At 44.9% G+C, this 24410-nt stretch overlaps 1 protein-coding gene across 9 annotated transcripts in view; it reads right to left on the minus strand.

Moving 5' to 3' along the window:
- PALM2AKAP2 (PALM2 and AKAP2 fusion) overlaps window positions 1-24410 on the minus strand; it is a 279896-nt gene that overhangs the window by 158458 nt on the left and 97028 nt on the right. For all 9 annotated transcript variants that reach the window (XM_074571097.1, XM_074571098.1, XM_074571096.1 and 6 more), the window contains 2 exons: window positions 2321-2435; window positions 1677-1698 (listed from right to left, as the gene is read on the minus strand). In XM_074571097.1, coding sequence (XP_074427198.1) covers window positions 1677-1698; window positions 2321-2435 — 137 coding nt within the window. The remainder of the gene's footprint in view (window positions 1-1676; window positions 1699-2320; window positions 2436-24410) is intronic.

Here is a 24410-nt window from a genome sequence, read left to right on the forward strand (position 1 = left end):
ACCCTGGACCACCTCAGCCCACAAGGACCAGCTGCCGAGAGGAAGAGACAAGATCTGTAAAGCAAGTGGTCTGGAAGAGAAGAGGTACCAGTTCATGTAGCTGTACCCGCTGCTCCCTCTGCTTGCACATTTATTCCGGACGTGCCCTCTTCTCATTGGCATAACTTTGCAGTTTTCTGTTACCCTTCAGAAATCATGAGCTGCCCTTGCTTCTCGCTCAGTCTGTGAGGGAGGGATCCACTGAAAGCAGGCAAAATCTGGAGAACAGCGAGGCTCCTCTTGAACCCACTGAAATACTACACTGCTACAAGAAAATACATTTTTGACAACCACCGCTTTGTATTTGCTAGCTGAGGCTTCCTTTGGTTCCCATTTTATCACAACACGCATGAAGAGGCAGATTCATGCTGCATCTTGCAAGCTGCTGCGTACTTCGGGTGCTAATTCCCGTAGGCACCATTCCTCTTTTGGAAACTTACCAACAACCATGGTGAAACTCTGCACAGGTACAAGATATGTGCCATTCTGCATTTTTATTTACTTTGTGGGAGCCAATTTCAAATGCTCCAGGAGGAAGGAAGAGTAAATTCTTACTATGGAGCATCCTATCTGGGACTTCTTTCTTTTTCTTTTTTTTTCTTTTTCTTTTCGTGACAATGGAATTTAACATAAAACTTGAATTATATTGCTAACAGAAGTGAGCATTTCTTAACTAGATCCTTGAATTAAAAAGAAAACCCTCTTACTAAGTAATATTAATCACCTCAAAAAGATAGCTCTGAGTCAGATCACATACTATGTATTAACCTTCCATTACGTCCCAGTGCTCTAATGTTAGGATTATCTGACATATTCCTCATCTCTACTCACAGTACAGTTGGGCATGGCTTTGTCAGCAGCTGGAGGAGATAGTCTTGACCCCAGTATTTTGAATCTGGTCAGTTCAAAGACATGTATTGAGAATTAATGTTTGGACCACAGATTTATCTGCAGATGGATGAGCATGAGATCCTTCCTGGGTCCTGGAGAGGCACTACAAGCACTACTCTGTCTTCCTGGGAACGGACCATGTTATTTGCTCACTCAGACACCTAGATTTATAGCTCAATATTTAGACTGATCACACATACTGTGACACAGTTCATAAACTAGGAATTATTACATCCTCATCCACCCATATGAGGTTTTCCTTTTGAAGAATCATCACACAGAGAGTATCATTCATCAGTGAAATAATCTAATTTTAATAGTTGTTCCTGTATATTAGGAATACTCCTCATTGCATTTAACTGTTTATGAACAGAGCACGAGCACATACAATGGAGAAGATTGACCACAGAGAGGTGAAAAGGAGCCTGCAGTGCAGGGCTATCACGTGGTGGAAGGGGTCAGTAACACAGAAGTTGTATGATGTCTGTTTTAAACCATCCATACTGTTCTTTCCCCTTGTGTGCACATAAGAAGAGGTGGAGCTCTGCCAAAGGAATACTGTTTCACCACAATAGTGACGTGTGTGCTTGCACTATAGCAACACCAAAGAAAAAGGTAATGGCTCTGGCAATAAATCAGAAACATACAATGAAGAGAAGAACCCCCACTCCGTAAACCTTTGCAACAAAGCCATAGTAACAACCCTTGTTAAACCCAAAGCTATGCAATAATAAAAAGGCACTTACCACCGTCCTGGTGTGAGAAACTCTGTGAAGGGAAAAAATAAGATATTTGGTTAAACCTTTTATATTTTGGGTATAATTTGCATGAAGTCTTGATTTTTATGTGAGGCTTGCTTTTACGGTTCTTTGTAATTTTAAATGGGTAACTGGGGATGTGGCTTCTCAGGTTTAAGTGCCATTAGAGACTGAGGGGGAGGGACATGGTGTAAATAAAAGGAGAACGCTGCTGTTTGTTGCAGGCTGTGATGTTCAGAGGTCGTGTTTGTCGTGAATGCCACTATCTCTGGGTGCCACTGGGAGCAGGGAAGTTTGAGATGCCTTTCAGGATCATGCTGACATCTTTCAGTGGGGCCGTAAGCTCACGTTGTTTCCCTGCGGATAAGCTAGGGAGATAGTGTCTGAAATCCCTCTTCAAAAAAAAGCTGTAGTGGGAAGGGGAAATCCAAATAACCCAACCAAACCAGATCTGAAGCCTCTATATCCTTTCTAGTCTTGTTCATCCTGGTTTGAGCTATGTGCTCTTCAATTGCCCTCAATCTTCCCATAAGGGCACCAGTTTTAACTGATGCTTTTGAACAGTGCTAAGAGTCTACCTTGGTTTCAATCTGTACTCAAAGTGTAGGTTTTGTTGGTTTTTTTTTAAATACCTTTTGAAAGTTGTCAAAGGATTTCTCAGTCTCCTTTAGTTTCTCCAAAATGATTTGTTCTTTGGCAGATATTTGGGATTCCTCACTTTCTAATTTCTGTATTTCTTGTTCCAGCCTGCAGAGGACATACAGACATGCACATACACACAAAAATAAAACATGTAAAATTTTTTTCAATGAGCTGTATTTCGTAGGTATTAATTAGCATTTCAAATGTCATCAGGAACAACTTTCACTGTTGTTATTCACAATGCTTTCCTAGCGCAGGAAGGGCATGTGGATTATTTGTAAAATAGAAAGATCTATGTAAAAGAAAAACAGTAATTCACTTACTATCCACTTCTGCAAAAGCATGTGCAGATTAACTGAAAATATACCTTGGTATCTCAGACGTGCACTTTCATTTTAGAAATCACCGGGATATAACCATAAATATGCAGTAATAATTAGAAGAGTATGCTCCATACTGCATACAATGAAACTGGAAGTAGTTGTTGGAAGCTGGCAGTGAACCTGTTGTGTTAGGAGTTTCTCTTGAATCAGTACTTTGCCCGCTCCTGACAATAACACTTTGGGATATCCATCTGTGCTTTCTACGGTTACTGCATGATACTGGGGACCCCAGAGGCTTCAGGTAATAAAATACACAGGCTGCTCAGAAAATAGACTTATTTTGCTAGGCAGTAAGCATTCAGCACTCTTGTTTCTCTTGTCGAGACCTAATGGCACTCACTCCTTAAGATGCGTTGATTGTGATTTGGGATACACTTTAACCAGGGTTAGATTCTCCATTACTTTAACTCAAACCTCCTTTTATTAAAATGATTTGTGCAGGTGCAGGAATATTCCCTCTTTCTTTCTCTCTATTTTTATATATACCACCTTCTTTATTTTCCCACTTTTGACCAAAAAAAAAAAAAAAAAAAATTAAAAACTTGTGTAATATGAGCTAAGATGAACACTTTTGAACATGGCTGGTTGCCTAAATCTCCCTTTGTCTACAGAAAGGGCTGCAGCTGCTGACAGCTTGTTGGACCATATTTCTTTGAATGCAACAGAGCAGCGTTGCCCGGCACTTTCGTTACCCACGGCTGCTTGCTCCTGCCTTTCTGCCACCACTTCTCAAGTGAAGGATCAGGGCACTGATTCAAGCTAAGGGGACAGACACGTTTTTGCTCTTTCCCAGCCCTGCTCAGCACAGGACTTCATTAATTCTTGTTTGATCACATGGCAGAGGGCAAGGAGAAGGTGACAGTGAGTGAGCAGGTAGGGAGAAGGGAGGGAGGGATTGCTCCTTTCAGGGGCTTGACAGCTTGAGTTGCTTGTGAAATTCATGTGTCTAAATATAGATGCAAGGATCTAACTTAAGGCACACACCTGGGAAATTTTCCCCCACTTCCTAATTGTGCAAGGATGAAAGACGTGTGGCAATTGCTGATAATGCTTTTCATTGGAGTGAGGCAGAAGTGTCACAGCCTCAAGTTGTTGCATATGGAAAAAAGGCAGATTTTTGCTCTCATGAAGTACGTGAATACTTAATAGTCTCAAATTCGTGGTGGTTTGTCAAACCACCGTTTTTGTCTCTTAAAGGCAAACTCCTCATCTCCAAGTTGAAATGGCTTAATTGCAGTGATTTTAAATTGGACTGCTGGAAAGGACTGCGCCAATCCACTTAACGTTTTCTCCAAATTAATATAAAATTTTAAAAAGGCCAAATATTTTGAAATGAAATATTTCGTTTTGATGAAATGGAACAATTTGATACAGGATGCATTTTCCCCCTTGTGTTATGATTCAGGGAAACAGCTTTCAAAAAATACTGTTTCATCTTGACTTTTCTCCCCAGGAATTGTTTTAAAATACCTAGTGAAGTGAAAAAAAAATATTTTTTTGTTTGTTTTTTTGGTCACTGAGGTCAGCCATTGCCATGCTCCTACTTAATGAATTTAGAAGTCAACAGGAAAGCGGCTTCTTTTCGTTCCTTATCCCTGGAAACACTCAGTAGATCCACATACATTTACACCTTGCTGATAAAGACATTTTAAATATTCTGTTGTGTTGTTGGGTGAAACTACATTGTGGAGATGGGTGAGTCAGGGCTTATTGGTATGTTTCTTTTCTTCCCACGTGAATCACTAAGCAGAATTTTCAGGGTATATCTTCTGTAGCCTGGTACGTTTTGCTCGCTACATGATGCAGGATGAGACTGGAAAATGGGAGTGCACAGAAGTCAGCAACAACAAAATGCAGGGAAAGACAGAAGTCCTTTTTCTTTCAAATGATCTGGATACTAGTTAATAATTTATGACAATGACAACACTCTGAGCGTACATGGTATAAGGCAACTTATTTGATGTCAGCAAGGTTATAAGCAAGATAGACTCCTTGTAATTTGGGGTGATCATAAGTGCACCATTTTTTGTGCACCAGCTCAAAACTCTGTAGAAGGTTGGTCATTAATTGTTTGGTCTTCCAGAGAAAGTTTGCTTATAATGCATGCACATGTGCACTTGCACATGCACTCCCAGCAATTGATTGGATTTATATTTTCTTACTTTCTGGCTACTTGCTCTTTTTTTTTTACTTGTTGATGTCTCTTTTATCCTCCCCTCCTGAGTCAATTCCTCAGTTTCTGCTTTATTTGTGCCAGCTTACCCACGCCATTAAAATTACTTGGGACAATGCAACATTAGGTTACCCTGTTTTGACAACATTTTGTTTTGATTTTTTTTTTTTAATCCCTTCTTCAGTTCCTTTCAGAAGCAGTATTAACAACAACTCACTAAAGAGGAAAGGGATGGAGACAGAACTGCCAGGATTTAGAAACATGGGTGAAGGTGGTAGGGACACAGATTTCCTATGTGACGCTGAGTAAGAATGCATACAAACTCATCCCATAGGGCAAATTGCCCTTTTTCCACTGAAATCAATGCAGATAGAATGAGAGTCTCCCAGGCCCTGTGCAGAATGGGTCTGAATTCCTAATCGTGGCAGGAAAAATACGGATCATCAATCCAGAAAGTACCTGTTACATAGCACAGGGGTCATATACCAAGCATTAGTATCCACAGGAGGTTGCTTTATACCTTTTTGCTCAATTTTATACCCCCCTCATCTGTTCTCTCGAGGCATAAATGCTGAGGTAACGATGCTGAGGTACTGACGTAACAGAAATACTCAAGGTTACAGTTTCCACATGAGCTGTTGTATACATTCATCAGTAAACCGTCTAGGCATCACAGACCTTACTGGAAAATTTGGACCTAGAGTCCTCACCACTTCCTTTGGGCTGCCTTTTTACATAGGGGCCAGCAATGCAAAAATTAAAATCACAATGAAAGCTGAAGAGGTTTTCACACCCTTTATTTTTTTAGTGAGCTTTGTACCATCAGAATTGCTGAGTGATAAGGAGAACTGCCTGCTTTTTTAGTAACAAGATCCAACAGAGAGATGCAAATTTGGTCTGAAAACCAAAATGCACTAGTATCACATCTGTTTTGAGCAACATGCTATACAATGGTTTAAACAGTAATAAATCCATTCAGAGTGCACATGTGCACGTACGGACATATATAAAGTGCTTACATTCTTCCCATGTAAACTTGTTAAATATTCAATAATGTCCTTTTCTTCTAGCCCTGTTTAAAAAGGATGTGCCTTAATTGTCATTTGACACCTGGCAAGGAAACCTTATAATTCCCTTGTTCCTGGCTTCTTAGCAGATTTCAGGCTGGCGTTTGAAAGGCGGTCACAGCAATAAAGCTAGTTAAATAAACAACTACAGTATCTGGAGTGCTGTAGGGAAACAGTAAGAAAGAAAACAGAGATCCAGATGAGGCAGAAGTGGTGTAAGACAGACCGTTAGTATTGTTGCTTACTGGCCCAAGCAGTTATCTGATCACTGGGATTTGCTAAACTGTTTATACAAGGAGAAAAAATGGGTTGGGCAGTCTGGAGTCACTTTGGCATGGACATGCTTTTTCCGTGGATGTACGCAGAGCCCTGTTTCCCTGAATATCATAGAAATGAACAGGGGAGATTTCTCCATTCAGAAAGCCAAGCCTGCCTTGCTGCTAGTCTGTCTGTCCCACAGCTTTCTTTAATGGACGGCTGCCATAAGCACCTGAGGGTGTAACAGGATTTTCGGGGGGGCTGAGAAGAGCTGGCCATGTAAGCTAGGTGTCCCTCCTGCTCACGTCAACAGCACCGTCCCTCTATGAAGAGGAAGAAATCACGAGCAGCAGAAGGGATGCTGTCTCTTGCACAGCATATTGCTGTCATTTTAGGAGGACCCTGATTCCTTGGTTAGTAAGATTACAGGCTTGTAGGATGATTCAGGCTGGAAGTGACCTCGGGAGGTCTGTAGCCCAATCTCCTGCTCCAAGCAGGGTCAGCCGTGAGATCAGACCAGGATGTTCACGGCTTCATGCAGTTGAGGCTTGAAACTCCCCAGTGATTGGTGGGAAAATGAATAATTTTAAGGCTACTCTCAGGCTTTCTCTTTTATAGTCTGTAGCTATCAGACGTTATGCCCTGCAAAATTCAGACCAGAACGATTCAGTACTGCAGGGCAAGGCAATGCACCAGACTACTAAAGGAAGTCTGGTCTGTGTATGTGGTGGGATTTCGACCCAACCAGGTGGCCACAGGAGTGCAGGCAAGGTGGGCAGGGCAGTTTCTGAGAGGACAGAAGGTAGAAGCAGCAAATGAAGCCTCCTGCAGGGATGCTGGGATCAGGGACAAAAGGAGCTACCAGGCAGCACAGAAGACTTTAATTTAGGTGATGAAAAGGGGAGTTAAGAAGGGAGATCTAAAAGGTGAAAAGGCAGAAGAGGTTTGTTACTGTGGTATGTGTACATGTGCATTTACGTTTAGCAAATCCAGCAAACGTTATATTTGGATATAGGGCTCTGTTTTGTGCTCCAGCCTGAAGGTGATGAATGCACTTACTCTAGGTGAAGGATTTCCTCTGTCTCTCATGCTGAGTTGTTGAAACCCACAGACTTGGGCTGTCACTGTCCTCCCTGCTGAAAGGCAGAGGCTGTTCTGGCACAAGGTGCCTTTACCTCGACGCCAGCAGGGACCCTGAGCAGGACCCTGCAGGGCAATCACACAGCCGGTGCAGAGTCACACTGCTTTGCAAGAGCAACACACAAATCCTAAGTAAGCAGAACTACGCCTGAAGAAAACAGCCTCCTCTATCCAGCTCATTAACTCTGGCAGACACATGATTTCTAGAGATACCTACATTTGGTTCAGCTGTGTTCTGTTTTTCGGGGTGGAATGGTAACAGCATTATAAACAGGGAAGAACAGCTACAGGTTTATGGACCACTTTCTTTAGCCTGTACTAGCTCTGCATGCTGGGTTGCACCTGAGAAATACCCATGTCATTTCTGCAGTGAAGATAGAAATGTAATAGATGTTATGTCTGCAGCGCACATACTGACATGTCAGTGGAAAAAAGAACGTTCATCAGCACTAATAAGGAAAATATACAAGTATCCAGAACTTAAGAGGAAAACAGGAAAGACCTAATCAGAGTAAACACTCGAAGGGAAAAGGTGACGGATGCATACGTAGGGAGGGGGACGGTTCAGCTGTAAACTGATTATTTTGCTATTGCTTGCCTGACGCCCTAAATCAATTTCATATAAAAAGGCACAAAGAAGACATGGGCCTGTATATTAGTAATTAGTGCCAGGTCTCTCAGAGCTGAACATCCTGAGGTGTTACAACTGGTAATAAAATGTCAGATTCACAAGCACAGAACTGCCACAAACCCCTCTGATGCTTACTAAACAGAAAGTTAAACACCAAGTTCAGGGATAACTGTGCTTGCCTGTAGGGATGAAAATGATCTCTGTGCAAACTCATCTCAAGGGTCTTGCCGACACAAAGCCTTTGACCACACAGTAAAACCAGAGACTGAAACCTGATGTGCAGGGTCCACCCTTCGGCGAGCACAGAGCCATGTGCCTTTTCCCACAGTGCCAAAGAGCACTGGCAAAAATGTTCCACCCCATGGGGCTCTCATTACCACTTCTTGGTCACTGTAGAGATTTTTAGGGCAGCAGTGAACCTGTTAACTCACCTAGGCTCAAAACAACCTTGGAAAATGAACTTGCAAGGGAAGGAATAAGTTACTTTGAATTGGGGTGGGGAAAGGGTTACCCCTGCAAGATGTGCAAGTCTTGCATTTAGGCTCTTTAAACCAGCACAACTGGAGAAGATAGGAGGAACTGTACCCTAAATCCCAGTCCAGCACCTCAGCCCTTGACATGATTCCTATACCCGTATCAACTGCCAAGCACCAGCAACCTGTCTGTAAACCAACATGCCTAAGAAACGAGCTGAAACCCACATGCCGCAGCCATGAACAGTGCCCTTCATCTGCTGTAGGGGAAGGGGAAATCACTGAACAGTACTTGGTTTGGTTTCCACATTGGCTTAGTTTTCTTAGCAAACACTGGCAGTTGTGCCGCAGCCAGCTGGACCATTTGTGGATGTCACTGTATATCAACACACAGCCAGTGCTGATGGCAAAAACCTGCTTGATTTCAGGTCTGTTGCAGGATCTGAAATGGGATTCCAGAGCTGAGTAATTCAATGCCTCTAAGTTTAGTCTTTCTGCAGAGATCATTCTTTTTGAAAGGCTCACCCTCAAAGAGGAAAGCTGGCAGTGCACATCTTATGATTTCCAAAAGGCTGTTGTTTACAGAGTGAAGCTGATAATCAAGAGCAGCAAACTTAATTAGCATCTTTGAAAAGGCAAACCTCTGTGCCTTGAAAGACTGAGAATACATTATCACCAATCAATGCTTGGAAATGAGATTCAGGCACAATGCTGAATGAGTTGCTCTGGTAATCTATATGAATCTTCCTGAATACATAGAAAGGGAAAACATTCCCTTCACCAAGCAAAAGTTGCATCCCAGTACCAGCTGATCACAGAATCACAGAATGATAGGGGTTTGAAGAGACCTTTTGAGATCATCTACCCATCTTTGGAGATCAACACTCCTGCTAAAGCAGGATCACCTAAAACAGGTTGCGCAGAATTGCATCCAGGCAGGTTTTTAATACCTTCAGAGGAAACTTCACCACCTCTCTGGGCAGCCTGTTCCAGTGCTCTGTCACCCTCAAGTCAAGAAGCTTTTCCTCATGTTCAGATGCAATTTCCTGTGTTCCAGCTCGTGCCTGTTGCCCCTTGTCCTGTCACTGGGCACCACTGAAAAGAGTCTGGCACCATCCTCTTGATACCAACCCTTTAGAGATTTTTAAGTGTAAATGAGGTCCCCTCTCAGTCTTTTCTTCTCCAGGCTAAACAGACCCAGGTCTCTCAGTCTTTCCTCATAAGAGAAGTGCTCCAGTCCCTTGATCATCTTCGTAGTCCTCCGCTGATCTCTCTCCAGTAGTTCCTTGTCTTTCTTGAACCGAGGAGCCCAGAACCAGACACAGTACTGCAGATGTGGCCTCACCAGGGCAGAGCAGAGGGGGAGGATGACTTCCCTTGACCTGCTGGCTATGGTTTTTTTAATGAAACCCAGGAGATCATTGGCCTTCTTGGCCACAAGGGCACATTGCTGGCTCATGGTCAACTTGTTGTCCACCAGGACTCCCAGGTCCTTCTTTGCAGAGCTGCTCTCCAGCAGGGCAACCCCTAACCTGTACTGGTGCGTGGGGTTATTCCTCCGTCCGTGCAGGACCCTACACTTGCCCTTGTTGAACTTTATTATGTTCCTTTCCACCCAACTCTCCAACCTGTCCAGGTCTGAATGGCAGCACAGCCTTCTGGTGTGTCAGCCACCCCTCCCAGCTTTGTGTCATCAGCAAACTTGCTGAGGGTGCACTCTGTCCCCTCATCCAGGTCACTGATGAATATGTTGAACAAGACTGGACCCAGTACTGACCCCTGGGGAGCATCACTAGTTACAGGCCTCTGACTAGACTCTGTGCTGCTTGTCACAACCCTCTGAGCTATGCCATTCAGCCAGTTCTCAATCCACCTCCCTGTCCACTCATCTAACCCACACTTCCCAAGCTTACCTATGAGGATGCTGTGGGAGACCGTGTTAAAAGCCTTGCTGAAGTCAAGGCAGACAACAGCCACTGCTCTCCCCTCATCCACCCAGCCAGTCATGCCATCATAGAAGGCTATCAGATTGGTCAAGCATGATTTCCCCTGGGTGAATCCATGATGAACTTGTGAAGAGAGGAAATACTCTCTATAATTCCCTTTACTTTTTGAAGTAAATGCATATACACGCATACATAGAAAGAGAGCCCTATGTTGATATTTTGCATCTGCCTCATTTAGGACCAGGTTAATCCCTGCTAAGTTAGACAAACCAAGGCCAGCAAGTCAAGCACTGGGCACAGGATTTCTTGTGCTAAACTTGATGAGGTATAAACCCAACAATCATTACCCTGACTTAGTAAAATGCTGCCTGCTCCAGGTGTAGAAGACTTAGTGTCAAGGTGACGCAAATGCTTTGACCTGAAATTTCAACAGTTGTACAATCGAGTCCTTTTCCTTGCCAAAGCAACACTGTGTTTGTGTATTAATTTTTGTCTGTGGTTTGCCTGATACAGCGTTCAAACTCCCAAGCACAGGGACCTCCAGCGCTCTCTGGGGTGACTCTTCTTCCAGCTGGAATCACTTTTTCATGACTTGCTTTTTGTCTGTTTTAGAAGGAAGTTCTCTCATTCCAGTATCATCTTCCCATACCAACTGGACACACAACTTCTTGCCCCTGTGGCATTTACAGTCCACACATGTTTGTGGACTTTTACAAGTGTGAGCCTTCCAGCACCAATTTCTTCCAGTCTTCTTCAACCAGGAGATGTCTCCAGCCTGGGTGAGACTGCAACATTAAAATCTTCCTACTGCCTCACAAGAGGGCAGATCGCTGACTGGAAATCAGTGAATCACTATGCCTTGGATGCTTGCCCTTACAGCAGTGGAGCACATGACTTGACCCTCCTTTGGGAAATGGAGGGGAAAAAAGGAAAAAAAAACAACCCTGGTCTGAACCCAGTCCCCTGGTCAGTGGCCAAAGAGGTGAAAGAGCAAAAAGTCCACTTATTTTCTTTCTGTCTGTTTATACCAGAGTGTTCTGATCTGAAAGCTCCTATTTGTGCTCATGACCAGGCTCCAGGAAGGACCTGGCAGATCTTTATTTCCCTGACCAGCCAAGTACAGACCCTGATAGCTTAACCTGCTCTGGCAGAGTCTGGCTTTTGAATCATCTATCTCTTGGAGGACCTGTGTTTAAAACAAATGGCACAAATGTCCTGGTTTCTTGGCCCAGCCCTGTGAGATGAAAATGGCTCCTCCTGCTGAAGATGGATTTTATCTCTCCTCTTCACCAGCGCTATCATTTTCTTTTTCCCTCCCATCCCAGAGAGAGGGCAAATGTCCTGCTTCTGGATCCTCTTGGTCCAGTGTCCAAAACATTAAAATAAAGTAAACGAAGTGAAAGCCACAACTGATATAAAACACTCGGGCTGCACAAAACCAGACACACAGCTCTCTGTGTCCAGACAGACAGGAGTCACATCAGACAATGAATGGGACTTACACTGCAAGTACAGGGACGCGTCATCTGTGGTTCATTGTTCAGTACCTGCTAGGATGGCAGGAGAAAGGCAGGGAAGATAAAATATCCATCTGTGTGCTGTACTTTGCAATTAATTGGAAAGTGAAGGTGCAAAGGCTCAGGGAAGACACTGAACCCTGCGGAAACTTGGTTGCTTTCCCACAGCTTTAAATAAACACGGCAGGACAAGCACCAGCAACGCTGTCCCTGTGATGCCTGCGGACACACAAGAGTACAAGGGACAAACATGCCCATGTGGCTTGCTGTCATGAAATCCTCTCCCCCTCCCACGCTACGCTTTGCTCCTACCATTGAGGTATTCTTCAGGGGACTGATCGGGCACTTTGAGCACAGGGAATAGGCTCCAGAAAGCTCACAATGACTGTGGCTGGACCTGGGGTTGGAGGGCACGTGTTGCAAGATGCGTCCCAGGCGAAGGAGGGTTGCACGTGCAGTTCTCCCCAGCACAAAGTCCCCAGACACGGCAGCACACACCCAGAGACTAAAAAAGCAACGCAGGTGTGGCCAGCCCTGTCAAAAACAGTTTGCTGGCACATTGCAGATATGCACATGAAAATTCATTTAGGTTTAGCAACAGATGCCAGCAGTTCAGCTGTACAGTGGACTGCGTTATTTATATCTTGGGAGAGGTCCAAGAAATAGAGGGAGAGCAATAGGGGGATGACTGTTGAGTGCTCATTCTTCCATAATACAGCAGCGCTGGCTACTGCAGCGTTACCCAAGGTTAGCGCAGATGTACGATCAAAATGAATGCGTGACCTTACGCAGCAACCATACCGCAAGCTGCCAAGGAAGGAGGATGTTTTTGTGCAATTCCTATAGACATACTGGTTTACTGGAGACACACAGTCAGTTACCTAGCAGCACTTACAGGGAAGGCAGGAAGCCTGGAAAAGGGTGTGAGTTTTATCTCCACCTTCTTTTTAAATGAAGGGAAGTAAAAAAAAAAAAAAAATTACCAAAAGTATTTGCTCTGAAAAGACTTCAGCTTCCCATGTACAGACTGGGAATACACCTTTGTCCCTGATTTACAATGTCAGCTGAGAGATGAGCTGCTCAGGGTCACGGGGAGCTCAGAGCAGAGCATGACACCAGATTTACACCCCTCGGGTTGTGGCAGAATGGCCACGAGGATACCGTAGCAGCCAGCTGCTGCAAGGTGGGCACTGTAACCTCCAGGTTAAGTGGCTATCCACAGCAGAAACTCCAGGCAGACACTGGCTCTTCATTTTCCACCCTTATAGAAAATTACAGATGCTTCTGGAAGGGCTGCAGCAGAAATGCAATCAACTTCTGCAAGCTTGGAGTGCAAGCAGTGCTGCACTGAAAAGCAAAACATATGGGAGGCTGTGCTTAAAAGCAGCACCATTAGCTAGGGCTGGAGTGAGCGCATTGTCTTCTGCCTACCTCAGGTCACTGCAGCCTTTTCCTCAACCATCTGCTCTGGCCGCCTGCCCTTGGACTGCAAGACCTGGGGAGGTGGTCTCTGTGCTCCCGTCTGCTCTTCCCAAGGACCTGATGAGGATCTTGCTCAGCGAGTCTTGCAGAGACGAGTGCTCTGGTTCCTCTGGGTCACCCATGGGCCATGAAGGGCAAGGGCAGAGGGAACACCACAAGAGCAGCACCTGGCGGAACTCCAGGGCGCCAGAACGTCAGCTCTGGTGGTGACCCACAGTAGTGTTTGGGGACTTGGTGATGCTTGTCTGCTCCTGAGCAGTGGAGCGCTCTTGTGCCCACAGGACATGCTCAGGCAACAAGTGAACTGATCGCAGTTATTTCTGTGGAACATGGGGATCAAGGGCAACACTGGATGGTGCCTTAGAAGCATGACAGGTTTTCCCAACTTGCTGAACCCAGCTTTGCTCTCTGGAGCTGCTCAGTCCTGACTCCTTTGCTCTGCTTCTTCCAGCATCTGCCATCCCTCCAGCCTTGTTTATCAACCACAGCTGCCTGCTTGGACCAGAGACAAGTGTTGCTGTGACTTGCTCTCAGTTTCAGGTAACCAGAGACCTATAGGTTCCCTTGATTTAAGCTAGCTCTAAGCCCCAGCATGCTAGTACTGTTTTCTGCTGATACAGTGCAGAAGACCAGAGGACAGGGAAACATGTTATAAACCAGCCTTGTCCACCTCCTTTTCTTTTTCCTCCACCTGCTCTCTTTCCTCTTCTACCTCCTCTTCCTGCTACTTGCTGCATCCTTTCTCACTCGCGTGCTGCCGTTCCTGGTGGATCCCGTCCCTTCATCACCTTTTCCCATGTCCCATGCCTGTCCTGAAACCTCCTGGCCACTCCTGCCTCCCTGTGCTAGTCTCCATTCACGACTTCTCCAATCATATCACTTCCTTTCCTATTTAAACATCATCCCCATATGTACTGTCTCCCCATTGTCCTTTGTCTTCTTCTCCTCTCTCCCTTACATAAGACGAGGGCATTCACTTTTGACTGTTCAACAAACATTCATGTCTGTGGGCTGGCTGTCTTGTTGCCTTCACTAAAGGTTGTGCTTTTCAGTAAAGAGGTCTTCAGAGCACAGAGGATCATGCTTTACAGGGGACCAAGACCCTTCCCAGTTTCTAGGGTGAAGTGTGTGCTCTATAAACATTATAGAAAGTGGAAAATCTACACATCAGCTGCAGCTGATGGGAACAGCCACATTTCAAAGGAGGGATTCATGTGTGCTCACACTGTACAGTGTTATATCTGACTCATTATATATTGTTATATATAAACCACAACATATAGTGTATATATATATATATATGAGAGAACAATTCCCTTAAAATTATCACTCACTTTCTGGTGCCTTTCTTCTTGTCATAACCATCGGGAAATGATGAATCAGGCTGCATGAAAGCTGCTGTTGATGTTGAGAGACGCCTGACCGTGCTACCAGCAATGGACCTCTTGTTAGCCCAATGCAATTTTCAGTTTGTGTATAGAACTTTCACCTAAAAGGGCCTGAGTGAAAAGAGTTTTTTTCATGAGTGAAAAGAGTTCATGGGTTTTGGAGACACTTGGTAATATTTTTTCCCCTATATCTTTCCCTGAGCTGTGTCTGTGACTCTTTTGCTTGGAGAAGACTGAACGCAGAGGGATGATGAGGGAAGGACCATGAGCCCGTGCAGTGCTGATCTGCAGCTCTGCCGACCCAGGGTGAAGGAAGCACTGAGGTGGGATGTGCACTACTCAGCCCCTCCATGGGGTTGCTCAGAAAAGCCCTTTTCACTGTGCCATACAAATACCAGCAAAGATACATATGCGCCCAAACTTTCTGAGGAGAAAGAAAGTCTGGCAGAAGGTCTGCCATTTTACAGAGCCAGCAACGGACCTAACGAAAAGACTTTCTCTGTAGCCAGTCTACATACAGCAGAGTGTGTGCTGCTGGTTTTTCCCTTCTAAATTTTTTTCTGAACTGTATTTTTCCTCTCTTGCTCAGCTTGTGGTGACAATTCTTTCCACTTGTTTTGGGCCAAAGATTTTTATTTTTTTTTTCCAACCTCAAGGATATAAATATTTTTGATGTAAATATTATTCTTCCTCTGATGTACCTATTACTTAGGTTGCCTGGAATGGAAGCTAGTACAACCTAGCAGTGGTTACGTCAGTATTTGTTTATTTCTTTGGAGCTCCACATGGCTCTTAGCAAACTCAGGATCTTTGTTAAGATAAATAGTAGAGCTGTGAAAAAAAAAGTCACGGACAATTCTAATTTTCTGGCTGTGTTGATAAGATGCAGAAGTTCTTTATTGCCTTGAAGATGTGCACCAGAGTTTCACTCTGGGTGCAGAAATACAACTGCAAAGGTTGTATTTCTTCTGAAGAAATTATTTGAAATAATGCACTGAGCTACACTGTAATATCCCTGGTCTTACCGTTCACACAAGGTGTCTGGCTAAACACCAGCACCAAAACGCACAGTATTATCAGCACACTGTAATGCCTGTTCAAGTAAATGAGAAGACTAAATGTTGTTTAAGGAAATTATATACTAGTTAATACATATGTTAGCTATATTATAGTCCAAGCCTAACCAGGAATACCTGACAGCACACATGAAAATGCTCCGATTTGTGGATCTGCCCTATTACGGCTATACGTAGGTGTGTGCACATTGAGTGAAAGACAAACTTTTTCCTGGTATGGGCTACTTTTTTTTTTTTTTTTCTTTTTTTCCCCTCCTCATTGATATTTCTTGTCTTCTTTGAGTTCCTGCACAGGTTATTTTCACACCAGACTGCAGCTGAGCTTTCCTCCTCTGCGAGGCAGAGCACTATCCCTGGTAGATCTGTTAACTGATATTATTAGTTATAGATACTCCCTGTACATGTGAGGTTTCTATGATTTTGGTTTGATCTGACTCAGATTTGCTGCTAAGGACTGCATGGACTTTATAGTGGATTTGTGGTGCAAACAAGGCATTAGGTATTTGCGTTCTGCAGTGGTGGCATAAAATATGCTGTTTCAAGGAACATGGTGCTTACAAGCCTACTTGTTGGCATAAGACGTAAGTTCTGCACAGCATCCAGCACACTGATCCAAGGTACCCCATGCGATTGATTGAATATAGTCTGCGAATAATACTAAAAATGAAAATTGAGCCCCAGGCTGTTACCCTGAAAATGTGAAAACCCTAACAAAAGTACTATAATTGGTGTGATGACACCTATCCCTTCATCCTGCTGTGATGTGGCTGTTAAAGCCACTTACTACCATGGGAAGCTGCAATTTACAGGGATTCTATCCGCCTCCCTCAAACCTTTTTTAACAAACATTTCCTTGCCTTTTTTGTTGTGCTTTAGTCAGAGTGCCTGAACCTGTAAGTGCCCTCAGAAGCCCTTAACAATGGAGTTGGATGGGTATGTGCAGCTGACAGTCAGCGTGCCTCAGGCACTCAGCTTTATTAGGTCTCTTTAAAGATTCCCCATATTACGCGCCCCTCACAAATGCACAAATGCTTTCCCCTGCACTGCTTGCCAAGAGCGACTTGGACGGCAGGGACAGAAAAAAAGCAGCGGGGCAGGAAGGGGAACACCCAGTAGGAGCTGTAACTTGTTTTTGTTTGTCTCTGGATGCAAACAGTTTCTTGGATTTGAGCTTTGCGAATGTGTCGTCTACTGTCATTCACTTGCAGGAAGTCACAGTCCATTTTTCTAGGGTGAAGGCTGATGTGAGGCCAGGAACGTGTCCCGTGGGAATGGACAGACTCTCCACTGGGGGCGACAAGGGATGCACGAAGCTGCTGCCGCCTTGAGCACAGCAACGGCAGTGTCCTGATCCCGCTTCATCTGTCTGATCTACCTTAGAGCTTTTGTGTTTGTTCGTTTATTTATGCTTGGCAGCAAGCGTCCCGATGCCCCAGAAAACACTGGAACAAACGTGGCTTCACTGGGGAGAGGCTTTGCTCTGGTGGGATAACTCCAGGGTTATCCAAAGTGCTCCTGCCGAGGCAAATCAAGCCAATCAGGAAGCCCCCAGAAACGTGGGTTGTGCTCAGTTTGTTGTTTCCACCCTTAGACATTTCCTGCTATTGTTCTTGTCATTTTCTCTGAGTGTCCACCGGCCTGGTGGGTGGTGCTGCTACCGCTGGCAAGGGTTTTTGGGGAGGTCTCTGGTCCTCTTGGGCACATGGAGAGCTTTGTGCCGTTCCTTTCGCAGACTCCCAGCACAAATTTCCGGCATACAAGTGCACAGAAGGTGGGGCTGGGGTGGTAATTGCATCTCGGTGAGCAAAGCAAAGTGCCTTTTCTCACTGGCCGTGCTTAGCCAGACAAGAATGAAATCATGCCATAAAATGATGAATGAATTCTAGCTCAAGAAAATTGCTTACCACCCCAGGAGAAGCAGAAGGTGGGTAGGTGGAAGCAGCAAGTCCCCATCATCCTGGAATTCATTGAGAGCTGTAGAAAGCTGAGGAATTACTGACTGTACTCTGGAAATTGACTGCTCTAGTTTTATCTCTGCCATCCAGAGCCTGGTTTTCTCTTGCCAGATGTACAGGAGGTCATCTACAACGGCCTAACCCCATCACACCATTAGAGGACCAGAGGAGCTATAACCATCCAGGCCACCCACGGACAATGCCCATGTCTCATTTTTTAATTCTCCGAGTTTGACAATTACACTTTTCTTTCATCATATGCATCTCATAGTTTTCTACCTGCAGTGGGAAGGACCAGGAAGAGCTGTGTGCTGCAGTCCTCAGGCTCCAGTCTCAACTGGAAATCACAGCAAACCAGTTCCTAGATCGCCTCCACCTGCTCCGGTAATCATGAACACATCTTTGGTTTTCATCTATGGTGTAGGACACTTCCTGTGCTGTGGAGAAATTGTGAGACTGAATTTGTGCTCAGACAGCATCTGTAAGTCTGAATAGACATCCCTGGAAGTGTGTTGGTGTTTCTGAGCTGTACTGGTGAACAGAGCCAGCTACACAGCTGTGTGAATGAAGAAATGAGTGGGAAAAATTGCTCTGAGATTGCTTCGGGCTTACTTTTCTGGCCTTTTTCTCCACATTACCTAACATCAGCCACACCTGAGTCATTGCTCTCTGATCCCTTATGGTGTTAGAGTGGGAATTAAAGAAAAGGAGAGTGAGTTTAATAACATGATAATGCCCTCCTTTTTATTTTCCATGGTGGATTGCGAGTCCCCCTTACTGCCTCATGGAAAGTTGGAACGATGCATGGTTTTAGTTGTGGGAAGCTGCAAAGTTTGTCTTAACTTTGCGCCGTGTGTTTGTGGTAGGAGTCAGCTGATGGCTTCCTGCCTGCGTGGGTCTCGGACGGGTGAAATTCTTGACCCCTGGACTTCCCAAGAACCACAGAGCTTCTAAGTCAGGATAAAGCAAACATCTGGGCTGATTCAGTTCAGGGGAGCAAAAACCAGCCAGTAGAGCACCTGCAGCCCAGGATGGATTAGAAAAGGGATTATTTTCCTTTTTAAGAGAACCTTTAAAAGCATGCCAGGGTCTACATTTTGATGGCTGGCCTGCAGCTGGCCATGGGACATAGAAGAGAGGTGGCAAGGGACTGCATTTTTGAGGGTAAATATAGAGAACCTCAAAGCCATACAGCATGTGGTAACGCACTACTTTCTAATAAATTACTTTGCACTCAGTTCATTATTCTTCCTGCAGCAAGCTGAGGAAAGCCAAGCATAGCCTGACAGGTTCCTGGGGAGGGGCTGGCTGGTTGTGAGGAGCTGGTTCACCTTCTGTGGTTTCACTGGATCCCAGGACCATGCAAAACATCCTCCCAGGGGTCTCCTCACCTGTGCCAATCTCTACACCTGGAATGGCGGTTCTGAAGGATGGGGTAGCAAAGGCAACTGGTTCATGGTCACATCTCTGGAAATTCCTGCCATGTAATTAGGGAAAAGAAGCTAGAGTTTTGCAGGAGTTTCCTAAAGTCTAAATGGTTTATTTGGACAGTGATCTTAATGCTCAAGGATCCTGGCATGGAGAAAACCTCATCTGAATCTTGGCAAACCTGTGAATCTTCTTGGTTTTACCTGTACAATTGACCCCCTTCATCTCCTTTCTGTGTCTGCTATTTTTTCATGTTGGTATTTGAACAAGGCATTCAAGTAAAAGAAGTTCTTGTAAGAATGGGCAATCGTAAATGTAAGGCCATTGTGAAAATCTGCTCGGGTTTACAGCACTGACGGAACATTTTCATTTGCTTTGCCTAAAATTTCACAACAACATGAGACCAAGGGCAAAGGCTTCTCAGATGCCCATATTATTGAAAAGGTTATGTCCCATTTCCCAGGTGACTTCATGCAGGTAAGTGTGTACACCCTCAGGGCATGTGAACTTATGAAATTACTGACCAGGTTTTAAGTTACAGAAGATGTAAGTAGACACCTTCAGGGATTTACAAAAAAGCTTAAAAGTGATAGAGGTGCTCTTGAAAACGGGATGAAGGTACTTCTGAAAGTTTGTATCCTGTGATTTCCATGCTAATTAGCATATGAACACTTTTCCAGCTTTATTGTTTAAAGGGACTGCATCTATGGATGTTTATGGTTGATGACAGAGCATTGGTCAAAGCCTTAAATTTAAACAAGAGAGAGAAGCAGGCATTAAATTGTAGGTATGTATGTAGTTTCAGTGGTTTGAATAGGCAAATTGACTCAAGGCTTAAAGGGTAACCACATTAGTCTGCCGAAGACAGCTCAGAAATATGAAAGTTGTCCCAGTGCTTTGGAATGGGCAGATTAAAAATGAAATTAAACTAAAGAGGCCTTATTTGAAATAAGGCATAGAAATTGAGAGCAGCAATAATATTCTGGGAGCTGGAACGGCATCGGCTGCATTACGACTACCACTAGACGAGGGCAGTTGGAAGTGCAGGCTGTCGAGATGACTGGCCAAAGGGCTGGCAGGTTAGTCACTATGCACCAGATGGACACCACCACTGTCTAAATGCTTTCTCCCACATTTGTAATTGGCCTCATTTGTGCCTGAGCTCCCTGGCTCTGCCTGCGCTTCTCAGCTCCACTGTTGGCAGCCCCCTTGGCGTACACCCTGCAGCCAGCATGCAAGCTCCGGTCAGCGTGACAGTCCCTGCAGGAGCTGTGGGTTTGACGGTCATGACCTACTCTAACAAAATTTGCATCATTAGCAGTGTGAAACACCCACAGCACCATTTCTTTCCACTTTCCTTTACTTTTTTATTTTTTTTGGACTTCTCATATTCATGTCAGCTGTTGTGATCAGTCAAAGAGGCATTTTGCGATGTTGGTACAGGACTGCTGATATTTGCCACCTTATGCTATGTTAACACTGGTAAGTAGGAACGGTCTAAAGATGGAGATTTGTGCCCAAACCAGCTATGCCTGTAAGCCTCCCTGCATTCTTCCCAGCAATCCAAACCCAAACAGAGCTCTTGTGGCCTGGCTATAGGGCTGCTCTGGTCTCTGCTCCTTGCCCCACTGCATGACTTCTGCTATGTATTTGGGACTTGTGGCATCAAAGTCAGAATTTCCTTTTGCAGAAAGTCTTCCTGCATTTCCTTGTTCCTACCTTCTTCACTGGCAAGTCATCTTTGGGAAGTACCAAAGGCTCAAGTCCAAGAAGTCCTTGAAAACATCAGTTTCTGTGAAACAAGAGAATCCTGGGAACAACCTTGTGCTGAGCTCCAAAAAGTCTGCTTGGGTAGATTTGTAGAAGGACATGAACCACAGTTCAGATGGGGAAATGTAAGTTGCCTGATTGAGGCTACTTTTGGATGGCTTGAAGTTTGAACCTAAAGATGACAGGAACATCTACTTGCATTGGAAAGGGTGGCCATGCAACAACCACCGGTGTGAAGGCTCAGCCCAGAAGGTTGTTGCTGTCCCACACAGAGCTTGGTGGGCATGCTGGTGTCACAGAGGATGTCTCCTGCCTGGCCCTGTGGCACATCTCTCACCATCATGTTTTCATAGCATTATTTCTGTATATGGCTGGCTCAGGTGGGTGCCATTGATAGAGAAAGTAGAAATAATTTCCAAAAGTACCAGGCAAACTGCCTCACCACTGCTGTCCTGGTGTTACAGTCAGCTGGGAAAGGAAGCAGAGGGGTGCTGCTGCTTTTGAACAGGTTGGTACAATTGCAAATGTGAAGAGGTCCAACGCTCAGTAAAAAAAGATGCAGCACAAAGGAGGAGAGTGGTTTTGTCCAACAGCACACCAGCAAGAGCTGGGGAGATCCACGTTCACTTTATCACATTCGTGCACGTGATGTAGGTAATTGCGGATGGATTATTTCCACCCAGAAACAGAAGTTTAGCTGCTGTAGCTTGTCCAGCTCACCTGTCAGCCAAGAGCCACCCTGTCTGTGGTCTCTTAACCCTCTGGGGAGGTGGTTGAAGTTGTGTTTTACTCATGTTTGCGGAGGGCTGGTGGTGGGCTGTGGCTCATTACCATGGCTCATCTGTAACATGGTAAGGTGATGCACTCTTATAACTCGGCCGTGACTTTGAGCCCTGCCTCTCTTTCTGTTTCAAACTCCTATCCCTGAAATCAGTATTGCAGTAAATACCTGCCTGACATGATTGCACTCAAAGACTGTGGCCATGGTGACCAAGAAAATATTGCAGATAGATGCAGCTTTTTAATAGAGAGCGCTAAATGTCCAGTACATCTTGCACAACCCATAGCTATTTTCTCTTTTCTCATTTCCCCTTAGCCCTCCCGCGTGCATTTCTCCTTTGCTGAGCCGTGGCTCTTCCCATAACAGCTTGTGTGGAGTCACATATCACAGTATAGGAAACGCTTGTTTAGCAGAGTTTTGTCCCCTAATAAAAATAATACAACAAAACTTCAGATGTGCATGCTAAATATACCTCAATGGACCTATGGAGCACTGCAGAATGGCCCCAAGCGCTAACCTTCACTTGTGCTCCTGCACCAGTTTGTACAATGAGTATTATCATGAAGGTCACATACTAGCTTCCCTTTCTGCTTCCCATTCTTGCTGCGTGCTATGTGGCTTGCTTTGGTAATCGGAAAGCATTGCTCTGCAGACACACCGCCGCTGCCCAGGGAACAGAAAGAGATCTGCCACAGCGGTGGAGAATCAAGGAGAAGGATGCAGCTCTAGCTATTAAAAAGCCAGGAAAATAGTAATAACAAAATCCTTACCACCGCATGCATAGCAGGTTTTACACGGTGGGATTGACGGAGGAAGAGTTTCTCTGCAGTGTACGGGGCCATCTAGTGAGCCCGGGCATTATAACAGCTCCACTTTCTCCATTGCTCTCTCTGTCCTGCTGATCCCCAAGACCAGGCTTCACACACTTGCTGCCAACAAGGTACACTCATGCGCTTTAACAATATTCTCCACTGCAAGGTGAAAGGAGGAAAACTACTGCGGGAGGGGAGAGGACGACAGGAGAAATGGGGTAGCGGATACCAGGGCTCTTGGTGCCCTGGGTTTCTTGGAAAGGCAGAAATACAGCTACACTGGCAGTGGAAAGGTGGCGTGTGAGTTTCCACTGAATCATGCCCTCAGCTGCAGAGCTGGTGATGACAAGGGGAACTGCTCAGCCAGGGGACACCACAGCAATTGAGGTGGTGATGAAACCTTGTGAGGAGCAACGAGGCATTGGATCCTCGACATTGTGTGGCAGTTTCTGTGACAAAGACCTGGTGAGGGGCAAGGGAATGGGAAAGCGATGTGTTAATGATTTCAAGATCTCAGAGAACTGATTGCTCGTGTTTTGCATGTTGCTGGACTGATAGTCCTGGAAGGGAAACTGCAGCAATGCAAAGCATTATACCCACAAAGTCCTGTCACCACGCTTCGCCTCTGAGCAGGCCGGAGTGATTGCCTGGGGATGAACAAGCGACCACCGGTGCTGGCCATTCACTCTCCTGTGCCTCCTGTGAGGCTGACAGATTATGAGAGCAACAATTAACATCTGGGGATTTTGGTAGCTTCTGATACAAACCATGCATGCTCAGCCAGCAGTACAACGCCGGAGAATGTGAGCACAGGAGGGTATTTGGGCATTTCAGGTGTTAGCATGTGACTCCTGACTCCCCAGTGACACTTTCCACTTTCAGCATAGGCATAAGTGTTTTAAACAAGTTTTTTCTGTTGCATTAGAGGTACCTCAGAAAACTGGAAGGGAAACATTGGAAGATCCTTATCTAGCCAACGACAGTTTAATCTCATTGAATGCTAGAAGCCAGATGAGCACAACACCTACTAGTTTATCTACCTTCAGCAGAATGAATGCATCCACTACCTCATTTCTTGGATGCTTATTTGACCTGCTTGGACCTGCCTCAAGGGTGAACTCTTCATGTCCACCAGCTTGTCTCTGGGACAGATGTAAACCTGGAGCTTGGTAATTATAATAATGACAAACTGTTTCACGTTCTCCTGACTTGTCATTGAAGTATTGACCAGCAAATGTTAGGATACCAAATTAGCTTTCAGCATGTCGTTATTAGTCCCAGTGAATATGTGTGTGCACATCTGGAAGCATTTGTTATTTCAACATGCATCTGTGTGTGTTTATACAGGCTGCGGACAGGAGAAATAAAATATAATTAGCTTTGTAGCCCTGCAGCCCAGTAAATACAGTATTGCCATTGCTAGTAACAGGTCCCAATCTTTGTAATAGCTTTGCAAGGCTCTTAGGACTTGTCAGGCTCTGTCTAAGCTTGCCCCATCTATCTTACTTCTGCATGTTTGTATAATCATATGGTGTAGCTACATTTTTCAGTCAGCAGTGTCAAGCATTTTTTTCTGTAGAAAGAAATATTTATGACCCCACTGTAGTGATTTAGTGCAGAGGAAGATGGGCTTGATGCCACAGCTGAAGCCTGGAAAGAGGGACACAGGGTGCTGCGAAGAGGAGGATGGGTGGGATGACAAGAGACGGGGCACTGTATCACTAAGAGCAAATTCATGATGGTCAGGTAGAGATACACAGACCTAGAGCTGGACAAAACCACCTTAAGAACAACAAAAAG

Source organism: Larus michahellis, chromosome Z, assembly GCF_964199755.1.
Source record: "Larus michahellis chromosome Z, bLarMic1.1, whole genome shotgun sequence".
Lineage (NCBI taxonomy): Eukaryota > Metazoa > Chordata > Aves > Charadriiformes > Laridae > Larus > Larus michahellis.